General features: G+C 53.5%; 4 protein-coding genes across 4 annotated transcripts; 2 read left to right on the plus strand and 2 right to left on the minus strand.

Annotated features, from left to right (window-relative positions):
• Nucleotides 1-56: 56 nt before the first annotated feature.
• On the plus strand, nt 57-3,950 carry EURHEDRAFT_451345 (5-oxoprolinase; the record flags this gene model as incomplete). The annotated part of the gene is made up of 2 exons (XM_040783943.1): nt 57-2,576; nt 2,631-3,950. The coding sequence occupies 2 exons, from the start codon at nt 57-59 to the stop codon at nt 3,948-3,950; spliced, it is 3,840 nt and encodes a 1,279-aa protein (XP_040640912.1).
• A 92-nt stretch (nt 3,951-4,042) lies between these two features.
• EURHEDRAFT_529420 (MFS transporter) lies at nt 4,043-5,722 on the minus strand (the record flags this gene model as incomplete). Its single annotated transcript, XM_040787110.1, has 2 exons — nt 4,402-5,722; nt 4,043-4,334 (listed from the first exon to the last, which is right to left on the minus strand). Exons 1-2 carry the CDS (start codon nt 5,619-5,621, stop codon nt 4,043-4,045), a joined length of 1,512 nt encoding a protein of 503 aa, XP_040640913.1. The 5' UTR covers nt 5,622-5,722.
• A 216-nt stretch (nt 5,723-5,938) lies between these two features.
• On the plus strand, nt 5,939-10,989 carry EURHEDRAFT_513804 (putative 5'-nucleotidase; the record flags this gene model as incomplete). Its single annotated transcript, XM_040786206.1, has 7 exons — nt 5,939-6,025; nt 6,477-7,983; nt 8,564-8,568; nt 8,805-8,908; nt 8,958-9,168; nt 9,246-9,439; nt 9,486-10,989. The coding sequence occupies 7 exons, from the start codon at nt 5,939-5,941 to the stop codon at nt 10,987-10,989; spliced, it is 3,612 nt and encodes a 1,203-aa protein (XP_040640914.1).
• Nucleotides 10,990-11,082: 93 nt separating this feature from the next.
• EURHEDRAFT_451405 (FAD-binding oxidoreductase) lies at nt 11,083-12,630 on the minus strand (the record flags this gene model as incomplete). Its single annotated transcript, XM_040783947.1, has 1 exon — nt 11,083-12,630. The coding sequence occupies one exon, from the start codon at nt 12,628-12,630 to the stop codon at nt 11,083-11,085; it is 1,548 nt and encodes a 515-aa protein (XP_040640915.1).
• Between the last annotated feature and the right edge of the window lie 13 nt (nt 12,631-12,643).

The following is a 12,643-nucleotide window of genomic DNA, read 5'->3' on the forward strand; positions in this document are numbered from 1 at the left end:
TTATTTCTCTTCTCTTTTTCCTCTCTTCCCCAGTTTTCCCCATAGATAGAACAACCATGGCAGAACCCGGGAAAATTACCATCTCTATCGATCGCGGTGGTACCTTCACCGACGTCCACGCAATTGTCCCTGGTCGTCCGGACATTATCTTGAAGCTGCTCTCCGTCGACCCAGGGCACTATCAGGATGCCCCGACGGAAGGTGTTCGTCAGATTCTTGAATTGGTAACCGGCAGAACTCATCCCCGTGGTCAGCCATTGGAGCTAGATAACATCGGTTGTCTGCGCATGGGAACGACTGTTGCGACAAATGCCCTTCTCGAACGCAAAGGAGCCCGCTCCGTGCTCTTCACCACCAAGGGCTTCCGGGATCTGCTGAAGATCGGTGATCAATCGCGTCCGAATATCTTCGATTTGACTGTTACCAGACCGGGTGTGCTTCCCGAGGGCGTGATCGAGGTCAACGAGCGTGTGGTCCCCTGCCACCCATCTGCTGATAAGGACTGCTTCACGGATGCCCGAGTCGTCCAGGGTGTCACGGGGGACAAGTTCCGCGTGGTGCAGGAGTTGGATATCGATCAGGTCAAAAGGGAACTTGGGCGGTTGAAGAACGAGGGATACCAGTCCCTTTCCGTGGCTTTGGTCCATTCGTTTGCATACCCCGAACACGAGCGCCGGATAGGAGAGTTGGCAGAGAGCATGGGCTTCTCCGTCACCTTGTCCTCCAAGCTGCAGCCCATGATCAAGGTTGTCCCTCGAGGCATGTCTGCCGCCGCCGATGCATACCTTACACCCGTGATCAAAACCTACATTGATTCCATCTCGTCCAGTTTCGAAGGCGGCTTGGAGAATCAGCAACAATGCAGATTCGAGTTCATGCAGTCTGACGGTGGACTGGTTGACTTCCGCAGATTTAGTGGCCTCAAGGCTATCTTGTCAGGACCGGCTGCCGGTGTCGTTGGATTTGCTGCTACCAGCTACGACCGGACAGAGAAAACCCCAGTCATTGGATTTGATATGGGAGGGACATCCACTGACGTGTCGAGATTTGACGGTAACCTTGAGCACGTATTTGGCTCTAAGGTCGCCGGAGTCCTCATTCAATCGCCCCAGCTGGACATCAACACAGTCGCTGCCGGTGGTGGTTCGATTCTGACATGGCGCAACGGCCTGTTCTATGTCGGCCCCGAGTCTGCCAGTGCTCACCCTGGTCCAGCATGCTATCGCAAAGGAGGCCCGTTGACCGTGACCGATGCCAACCTCTTCCTTGGCCGACTGTTGCCAGAATATTTCCCCCACATTTTCGGACCCAGTGAAGACCAGCCGCTCGACACCGATGTAACAGCTAAGCTGTTCAACGAATTGACACAGAAGATCAACACCGAACGACGAGAGAAAGGCATGCCCGAGTATAGCCCGGAGGAGGTGGCGCAAGGGTTCTTGGAGGTGGCCGACGAATCGATGGCTCGACCGATCCGCAACCTCACACAAGCTCGCGGATTCGAGACGACATCGCATCATTTGGCTTGTTTCGGAGGTGCTGGTGGTCAGCATGCATGTACCGTTGCTACATCTCTAGGTATTTCTCGCATCATTATTCACAAATATTCGTCAGTCTTGTCCGCGTACGGTCTTGCGCTGGCCGAGGTGGTCAAGGAGTCGCAGGAGCCAGTTTCTACGGACTACCTCTCGTCAAAATCCAGCTTGCAAAAACAGTTCAAAGACATCTCCAAGGCAGCTACCGAAGACATGAAGACCCAGGGCTTCGCGGAGGATCAGGTCCGACACGAGTTGTACCTCAACATGCGATACGAAGGTTCGGATACCAGTCTGATGATTCTGAAGCCCGAAGACGAATCTGTAGACTTCCTGGAGCAATTTCGCATTCGTCATCGTCGCGAATTCAACTTCAACTCGGAGCGTCCTGTGCTTGTTGACGACATTCGTGTACGGACAACCGCTGCTTCCAAAGTCCGAACAGAGAAGAGCCCGCTGGTGCAGCTGAGAGAAGCTAGTATCCAGGATGTGACTGGCGCACCGGACAACACCGCCAAGGCCTACTTTGACGGCCACGGCCGAATCGACACTCCTGTCTACCTCCTCGACAAACTCGACAAGAACGCACGTGTGCACGGCCCTGCGGTTATCATCGACAAAACTCAAACGATCGTTGTGGTACCCAGTGCTGTCGCCAATATCCTCGAGACGTGCATTGTCATTGACCTGAAAGAGACCGACAAGGGCTCTGTGGATGCCGGCAGTCTGACCTCCCAGATTGACCCCATCCGTCTCAGTATCTTTGGACACCGATTCATGTCCATTGCTGAACAGATGGGTCGTACGTTACAGAAGACTTCCGTGTCGACCAACATCAAGGAACGACTTGATTTCTCTTGCGCGTTGTTCTCGCCAGATGGTGGCCTCGTGGCGAACGCGCCTCACGTTCCTGTGCATCTGGGATCTATGCAATTCGCCGTTCGCTTTCAGCACCAGAAGTGGCTGGGTAACTTGAAGGATGGCGATGTATTGGTTGCCAATCACCCAAGCAGTGGCGGTACTCACTTACCTGATATCACCGTAAGTCGACTCCTCTCCTCTCTTTCTCAATTGACCAGCAGTTAACGTATGTAGGTTATTACGCCGGTTTTTGACCGACCCGGAGGCAGCGAGATCATGTTCTACGTGGCCTCCCGTGGTCACCACGCAGATATAGGCGGTATTCTCCCCGGTTCGATGCCACCCAAGTCCACTGAACTCTGGCAAGAAGGAGCAGCCATCGAAGGTGATAAGGTCGTCAGCAACGGCGTGTTTGACGAAGACCGCATGGTAGAACTCCTAGTGCGCAAGCCAGCGCAGTACGAAGGATGCTCCGGAGCGCGATGTCTCAGTGACAACATTTCTGACCTGAAGGCTCAGATTGCGGCGAATACCCGTGGTATCTCTCTGATCCAGAGTCTGTTCACTGAGTACGGCGTGGAGACGGTGCAGAAGTACATGTATGCCATTCAGGCTACTGCTGAAACCGCCGTTCGGAATCTCCTCAAGGGCCTACATGAGAAATTCGATGGAGAACCATTAGAAGCAGTGGACTACATGGATGATGGAACTCCTATCCGTCTGAAGGTTACTATTAATGGAGATGACGGATCTGCCGTGTTTGACTTCACTGGTACCGGCCCAGAAGTGTACGGAGGCTGGAATGCACCGATTGCTATCACCCACTCCGCAATCATCTACTGTCTGCGTTGCTTGATTAACGCCGACGTCCCTCTGAACCAAGGATGCCTGACGCCTATTGACATCCACGTACCATCGCCCAGTATCCTCTCACCAACGAAGGCAGCCGCTGTCGTTGGAGGAAATGTGGTGACTTCGCAGCGTATCACAGATGTGGTCCTCAAGGCATTCCGTGCCTGTGCCGCGTCCCAGGGATGCTGCAACAACCTGACCTTCGGTACCAACAAGCGGATTGATCCAAACACGGGCAAAGAGATCCCCGGTTTCGGATACTACGAGACAATTGCGGGTGGTAGCGGTGCTGGACCAACCTGGGACGGTGAGTCGGGTGTGCATGTGCACATGACCAACACACGGATTACAGACCCCGAGATTCTCGAGAAGCGCTATCCCACGCTGCTCCGGCAATTTACGCTCCGATCTGGCTCGGGTGGTAAAGGCGCGCATCCCGGTGGTGACGGTGTGGTCCGGGAGATTGAATTCCTGGCACCGATGCAGGTCTCGATCTTGTCTGAACGACGGGTATATCGCCCGTATGGATTGGAAGGGGGTGAAGATGCACAGGCTGGGTTGAATTTGTGGGTAACAAGGGATAAGGAAACGGGCGAAGAGCGACAGGTGAATATTGGAGGGAAGAACACGGTGCCTGTCCAGACGCATGATCGGTTGGTGGTTATGTCGGCTGGAGGTGGTGGATGGGGAGAGGCGAAATGATTGAACATGTTGATAGCAGATACTGAGTACCATTTAGGATATTATATATGTACATATTTTACTAAACACGGATTTCTATTTAAACCCGAAGTTTACGAACGACCAGATCCCTTCCGGTATCGCCGCCAGGACACAAACATAAAGCAAATAGACACAACCACGCCCAATCCTGCCAGACCAATCCCAATATATAAAGCGCCACGGAATCCTCGAAGTACATCGCGACCACCATCATTAATATTGGACTCGACGGTTCCGGCAAATCCCAATCCAAGTGAAATAGAGTAGTTGACCGTGGTGCTGACAAGCGAACCGGCCAGACCTTGATGCTCGCGAGGCATGGCGTTACTGAGAATAAGTGTTCCGGACGGGAAAGACATGTCCCTGGTCTGTTAGCATGTCATCAATTAGAAAGCAAAAAAAAAAAAAAAAGAAATATGTATAAACTTACATCCCCCAGCAAGTGATTAGTGACGTGACAAAAGCCTGTGCCCAGAAGGTCTGATGGACCGGGAGCGTGGCGAATATAGTCAAGCCTGCTGTAAAAGCGAGCATGGCGCAAAACATGATGACGCTTGGAGGGGTACGACCAAGGAGGAAGGCAGTGACCAGGGCTGCGATGGCGCCGGACGGCCCTGCGGCAACCCACTTTGTCGTGGCGAGCAGGGGATTATCGCCCTTGATAACTTCCATAAATTGAAAGAAGTAGTAGATTATGATCCCGAAACTGGACCAGCCTGCGGCGATGCAGCCTAATACCCAGGCTAGGTCACCTGTGAAGATGGATCGGGGAAGGAGCGGACATTTCGCGGTGCATTCGACGAGTCCGAAGAAAGCAAGCAAGACGAAACCGACTATGAGTAAGATATAGGTATAGGGCATTGGCCAGCCGACGAGGGCAGCCTGGTTCCATGCAAAGTTGATCAGCACTAAGGCTGAGATGCCGGTAGCCGCGCCTAAGAGGTCTAGTCGGATCCAGGGTGACAGGTCATCGGTGAACTTGCGTCGTGGCTCTTGCGGAATTACAATGATGCCCAGGAAGGCTATGAGGAAGCAAACAATAGCCATGATCCAATATGCCCAGGGCCACCAGACTTTCTGGGCGAGCAGAGAGGAAAAGACACCCCCAAGAATGAACCCGTTTGGTGCGGTTGCCCCGAAAAAGCAAAAAACCATCCCCTTTCGTAGACCAGGAGGATATGCTCGACCCAGGATGGCCAGGGCATTGGGCAGAAGTATGGCTGGACCAATGCCCTGAAAGGCCCGGCAGCAGTCGAAAAAGACTTGACCGGACCAAACACTGAACCCAGCCAGGAGCGACCATAGCCCGAACCAGGAAAAGCCGATGATAAACATGAGCTTGTGTCCATAGACATCTCCAAATCGACCTGCAACGAGAATGAAAGTGCCCACAGTCAAGCTGTATGCAGCTGCGAACCAGCTAAGCTCCCCCAAGTTGGAGGTATTGAAGCTGTGTGCGATGCGGTATATAGGGGCAATTGACATACAAAGACCAACCTGGGTCATAAATTGGGCCATGGACACGACGACCACGAAAATAATTTCCTTCCAGAGTGTTTTCGGAGGAGTAATGGAGGATTGCGAGGACTTTTGGCGGGTGAGGGCTTCGGGGTCATCGTGTTGACTCTGACAATCTCGTGACTCGGTCATGATTGACTGAAAGGTAAAGCATTGAGGCTAAAAACGATGATTGAGCCATAATGATGGATCTATAGCCAATATATAACAGCTTTGCGGTTGCCACTGGTTGTGATATTATTCAGGATGGTCCGTCGGATGAGACAGATCCGTCGGAATCGGGGTGAGCTTGTTATCAACAACGAACAATAGCTTATTTTGATAGAAGTCACTCCGGAAGAACCAGACACAGGCTTAATTCACCTGGAAATCGTCGTTAGCTATGCTATACAGAGCGGATATGCGGATTTACTGACCGGTATGACGAGATCTGGAGTACCGAGTACCCGATGTGGAGATTAAGCTTATCACCAAAGAATACTCCGGAGTACTACAGGCATTCGAGTGGAAAATTGGGCCTCATTCAATCAAACAAGGTTACTCGACAGAGTACTCCGTAGAAATGAAGACGATTGTTTGTGGTTGTTTGCCTCGTGCCTGGCGCTTCAGGCATACACTGACTCAGCAATCACATGCGCCGGTGAAAAAAAGCAGCAAGAGAAACGAAAAAAGCTCTGAATAGCTTCAAATCCGCCCCAAACAGGACAAGACCAGGAGAACCCAGCCGAGGATGCAGTATCACTCTCTTCTGCCTGAGCCTCTGTTTGTGTCTCCTGATTGAAATCATGTGCTCAATAATAGCCATCGCCAAAAACCCCGCCGGCTAAGAGCTTCCCCTCACAGTCCGATCTTCTCCTCATCTTCTTTCTTTCATCTGCTCTTGTTTTGTTTTTGTTCTCAAAGTCATGGGGAACCCTCCGGCTACCATCATAATCGCCAGGTATGTAGTATTGTGTTCGAAGACATGACGACTCTGGCTGACTTGAGATCCCTAGACACGGCGCGCGCCTCGATGCCGCCGACAAAAACTGGCATCTCACCTCCCCGACTCCCTACGACCCTCCCCTTTCCTACGGTGGCTGGATGCAGTCTCGAGCCCTCGGGGCTCGTATCATAGATCTGCTCACATCCCAGGATGATTCTCCTTTGATCACCACCACTGGCTCGCCCCGGTCCCATAGCAGTTCCGCAAATGTCTCCCCGGACAGCAGCGCCCGATCGTCTCCTCAGCCACAGTCTCCATCCAGACGGAAGCGCAGAGTCATTATCCATACTTCACCGTACCTGCGATGTCTGCAGACCGCGATCGCCGTTAGCTCTGGCATCAGCCAGTATCATCCATCCCCAAAATCCGACCCTGTAGGTGCATCGACCGGCCGGGATGGAAATGCTGATGCAACCCCGGATGTCCATCGCTCCCTCCTTCGTGTCGATGCCTTTCTTGGCGAGTGGCTGTCTCCCGACTATTTTGAAGACATCACGCCGCCTCCTAGTTCCGAACGTCTCATCGGAGCCGCCAAAGCAGAACTGTTGCGACGGAGCGTCAATACGGTGCCCCAAGCGGATATCACCAACAAACAACCGACCGGCTACTTTCCTGGGGGCTGGGGCAGCACCTCCACACCTACATCCCCTATCCGGGAAGCAGGGCCTCCGCCGACCAACGCCATTGCCAGAGGTCAGAGATCTCGGGCTGGTAGCTGTGATGCGCTGAACTCTGCCCACAGTATCCGCCCCAAGGGTCTGCTCAGCAGGATTAATACCAACCTCTCCTCCATCCCCGATGACAGCGCCGGAAGCTATGTGCCGCCCACCCCAAGTTATGCCATCGCTCCCTCGGATCCCATCCCCGCCGGATATGTTACGCACGCCCGGAATGCCTGCGCCAACGTGGACTATCAGTGGGATAGCATGCGCACGCCGCAAAGCTGGGGTGATGGCGGTAATTATGGCGAGGAATGGAGTGCCATGCACGCGCGCTTTCGTAACGGCTTGGAGAACATGGTCGAGTGGTATCAAGAAAATGACAATGCACAGTTGAATCCTCAACAACCGCTGGACGGCTACGAGAAAGACAACGGCAAGAACGAGGATGACAGCGACGATGCAGTGGAAACTGTATTGGTTCTGATCACGCATGGCGCTGGCTGCAACGCGATGGTTGGGGCTTTGACCGGTGAGCCCGTGTTGCTGGATTTCAACACGGCATCTCTCACCATGGCAGTACGCGAGGACGCTTCTGAGGACACACCGGGTGTGAAGCCCCGTTACCGGTCCGCGAGCGACCCATCCCGCCTCCTGGCATATGACCTGAAATTAGCCGCATCGGTTGATCACCTCCGTCCTCCAGCAAAGCACACAACGCGGGGTGGCTCGTCGACCTTGTCGTCACCAGTCACTTTGTCTTCTCCGTCGGTGCCTTCTTACCGTCATCGGGCGACGTCCCGGTCGTCCCTATCGCAGGGGCAGTTCATTATCGGACCATCGACGCCGGGTCTCAACTCACAGCCGTTGACGAACGGACGGCCATCAACCGCCCCACGCGGCGCATCGGGCCTATGGGGGTCAAATTCGACCAGCAGTGATGATTCTACCGATGACATTGTGCCTAATTTTGGTAATCCGATAGTGTCTAATCCATCTGCGGATAGGGAAAGAAGCGTCAAGCACAGGCCCGAAGAAGCATCGACGAGTTGGGGGAATGATCAAGTCCCCCAACGCACTTTGTCCCAACGCGGCCTCTGGGGTAGCGCTCCGTTAAAAACCGATCGGACCGATGTCAAACGGCGCTGGACGGTGACCGAACGGAGGGTATGACAGAGATGCTTGGCATAGATAATGCAGATGTTGCAATGCAACTCGACGTGACGAATCAGCGGTTCTTTTTGCTTTATTTTGATGCGATTTTAGGATACCTCAAACTGTTTTGCTGCTTATTGGATGCATTTCAAGGCGTTAGGAATTGAGGGCCACCACTCCCGGTCACAGCGTGCTTTGCTGATATTGAGCACGATTTCAACTCATTCAACTCGCTATACACTTTTGGAATCCTTGTAAAATTTGGTTTTCTTCAGCTATCGTAGCGTACTTTTTATACAGACCTAATCTTCCACCTGTGATTGGCTGGCGGCACTGATACCTAAGGCGCAACTGGGTTCCCCGGATTTCCTCATCGGGCACCTTGTTCTTCCTCGCTCTCTTCCACAATCACACACACACCCTCACGCCCTCGCACTCTCTCACTTGCTGGACTTCTCTTATATTCTCTCTTTAAAGCTTTTTTTTGGCTTCCCTCTTTCTTTACCCAACCTGCAGATGTCCGTCCTCGAGACTGGTGGCTTGTCCGTCACCCATTCGTCCCAGCGGACAAAGTGTCCGGATCTGCGTCTTCTCCATTACAACGATGTCTACCATGTCGAGTACACTCTTTCTACCTATCTGAATGGTGGCATATGCTAACTTCTCTAGACCTGGGTCCGCAGAGCCAGTCGGTGGTGTCCCTCGCTTCCAATCCGTCGTCAACTACTACCGTTCCCACCCCCGCTTCACCGATCAACCTGAGCTCCTCACCTTCTTCTCCGGCGATGCCTTCAATCCGAGTCTCGAGAGTACCGTCACAAAGGGCAGGCACATGGTACCTTTTCTAAACAAGGCAGGGACAGATGTGGCATGTATGGGTGTATGTACTCCGTCAAGGGAATTTGTTGTCGTATGATGTTGACCAGGATCTGACAATTGTCCCACGATGAGGTATAGAACCATGATCTTGACTTTGGTGTCGCCCAATTCCGACATCTGCGCAGTCAAGGGAAGTTTCCCTGGCTGCTGGCGAATGTCCTCGACCCAGCGTTGGGCGAGGGTGTGCCCATCGCCAATTGTGAGCAAACGGTGATGTTGACTGCGTCCAATGGGCTCAAGGTTGGTGTGCTTGGACTGGGTGAGAGAGAATGGTAAGTCTTCGTGGCGCTGTCTGGATGCAGAAGCTGACACTTGTAGGCTTGAAACAATCAACGCCCTCCCGCCTGACCTCATCTACAAATCTGCCACCAAAACTGCTCTCGAACTTGCTCCCCGTCTCCGCGAACAAGGCGCTGATCTGATCGTGGCGGTCACACATCAACGAGAACCAAATGACAACAAACTGGCTAACAACCTCCCGCCGGGAACCGTGGATATCATCTTGGGAGGCCACGACCACTTTTACGCCCACTCGATTATCAACGGAACCCACGTTCTCCGATCCGGAACAGACTTCAAGCAGTTGAGCTACATCGAAGCATGGCGGAAACCGGATGGCTCTGGATGGGACTTTAGCATTGATCGACGTGATATGATTCGAGCAATCCCGGAGGATCCCGCTACGGTGAACCTGGTGGCGCGTTTGACCTCGAGCCTCAAAGCGAAACTGGAAAAACCGATCGGCTTCACAGTTCGTCCGCTAGATGCTCGGTTCTCTACGGTTCGGCAAAGGGAATCCAACTTGGGCAATTTTGTTTGTGACTTGATGCGTCACTACTACGCTGCTGACTGTGCAATGATGGCCGGAGGTACTATGCGCGGGGATCAGGTTTACCCACCCGGAGTCATACGATTGAAGGACATCCTAAACTGCTTTCCATTTGAGGATCCTGTAGTCTTAGTGCGTGTCAAAGGCGATGCGCTCTTCGAAGCACTGGAGAATGGTGTCAGTCAACTTCCTGCTATGGAAGGCCGCTTCACTCAGGTATCCAATATTGCTTTCGGGTTTAAGCCATCTGCGCCACCTGGGTCGCGTATCACCTGGGCCAAGGTTGGCGGCAAACCCATCGACTACGACCACAAATATGCTCTAGCGACGAGAGGGTACATGACTCGTGGCAAGGATGGTTTCGCGTCGCTATTGACGCAGTCTGAAGGGGGTGAGGTAGAGGAGGTAGTCGATGAGGAGAGCGGAGTACTCCTCAGCACGATTCTCCGACAATACTTCCTGAGTTTGAGGGTCATGGGCCGGTGGCAACGTTGGAGTAACAGTATGGCTCGGCACTGGGATGGTGTTCACAAAGGACTCCACTGCAACGGCCGGGTGAAACCCCCATCAGCAGGCCCATCACCTGTTTCAGAAAAGGTACCCGCACAACCACAACGCCCCGGTCTGTCGCGGACCAGCAAAGCGTACTACTATGGTCGATTCCCCCAGATCGCTGCGATAGAAGAGGACGCAGAAGCCGAGGCCGAAGCGGAAGAGGATGTCATGGACTCGGACTCTGATGATGATCCGGAGATCTTGACTACGCCCCAACCCATAACCAACTACGTGACACTTCCGGCGCAGTCTGCCGCGGAAGAAGAATATCGACTTCGACTCGCGCGTCAGGTGCTGCGTAAGTGGATGCGGAAGACGGGATTGCGCTCGTCGCGACTGGATGCTTTGGATCAAGGTGAGGGTGAATTCGAATACAGTCCTGCGTGGACGCAGGGCATTGCACCACGACTAGAGGGACGGATTGTGATCGAGGAGTGAGGAAATATGATTTCTTGCTTGATAGAAGTGATGAATATATGGTTTATGAATAGATATGCTATAGACTTGTACATCTAGAAATGCCACCGGAATTCACGCCGTCTTGCTCTTTCGGATGAAATACTCTCCTCCCCTGAGCGCTTTGTACACGCCGTACAGTCCACTAACAGGCCGGATCTCCCAAATCACGCTCTTCGCCCAATCGACCCAATTCTGCGAGCCCTGTTGCGGACTCAAATCTACACGCACCTTCTGATACAGATCCGGCAGATAGGACGCATGGTATTTCTCCCGCAGGGCATCATACTGCTTCTTATCGTAAATAGACCAGAACTCATCTTCAGTATAGTACGCATGCGCATACAACCACTTCTTCCCCTGTAGATCGAGGACCTTTCGCTCGAGGCGACGGTTCTGCGTCAGGAATGCAGACCGATCACTGGGATGGCGCGAGGGCGCCCATAGACCAAAATTCATGAGATAATAATCGTCCGTGGTTGCGTTCGGCTTCTTTTCGAACTCGGATTCAGTGCTTTTCTCCGCCGCAGAAACAGATCGCTCCATCATCCCTGGCCCATGTCTCAATGGACATAGCCAGATTGGGTATGCGCCAAAGTTCTCCTTGTTATCGAGCCAGTTGACGAATTCGCTTGTTCCGGCGTACGGCACCGCCACGTCTTGGATGATGTACCGTTTTGCGTGGCCGCTTTCGTGCAAGGCATGGTACATAACCCGGGTGTGCATGAACCAGTCCAGTAAGACACGCGTGAGGTAGATGAAGGGCACGAAGAAATAGCTGTAGGCGTAGCGGCCTACCCAGAACGCCCCGCGGTCATAACGGAAGAGGTAGTCGGCGAGGGGGATGTAGTCAACGGCTGCTTGGTTTAGTGCTGGGCCTGACGACTGGTGACTACGGTTCTGGGCTCGTAGATAGTACCATTCATCCCATGGTCTGGTGAGACGAACCGGTGCTGTACGCGGGACGTCGACTAGTTTCCCCGCGCAGACGACGACGTGGTCCCGCGCGTAGACGATACCGTCCAGGTACTCGGTACTAGGGTCGTTTGTGACCGCTCGGAATACGTGCATGGCCTCATCCATACTCGATGTGGAATAGTACCGCAGCTCGATGAACGGCTTGGCGGGGCGCAGCTGTACCTCGAGCATGGTCACCACGCCCAAAGTACCGAATGCCGACGCAGCGCCCCAGAACAGGTCCGTTCGGTCAGTCTTTGACGCTCTAGTGATCTCGCCGTTGGGGAGGATAAATTCAATCCAATTTACCGTTGCGTCGAAGAATCCGTGGCGGAATGAGCTGCTCTCGCCGGACGTTCCGGAGAAGCCCCCGCCCACGGTGATGCCAGGGAATTCCATGACCACCAGCGGAACTAGGTGATGCGCCGCGGTGGCCTGGGCGAGGGCGTCCATTGGGACATTTGGCTCAACTAGAGCCGTCCGAGTGGTCGTATTGATGTCCAAAACATGAGTTAGGTCCGCGGTCGAGATGGTATTATCCGGACCATGCTGGGATTGGCGCGTGCTGTTGGTTGAGCCATGGTAGATACGGAATGGCCGTTGGAGCTGGTGGAAACGCTCGACCTCAGAGGCAATTGCCTTGACAGCTGCATTGTGACGCTCCATAGCGCAGATTATA

This window comes from Aspergillus ruber (genome assembly GCF_000600275.1).
Source record: "Aspergillus ruber CBS 135680 unplaced genomic scaffold scaffold00006, whole genome shotgun sequence".
In the NCBI taxonomy this organism is placed as follows: Eukaryota; Fungi; Ascomycota; class Eurotiomycetes; order Eurotiales; family Aspergillaceae; genus Aspergillus; species Aspergillus ruber.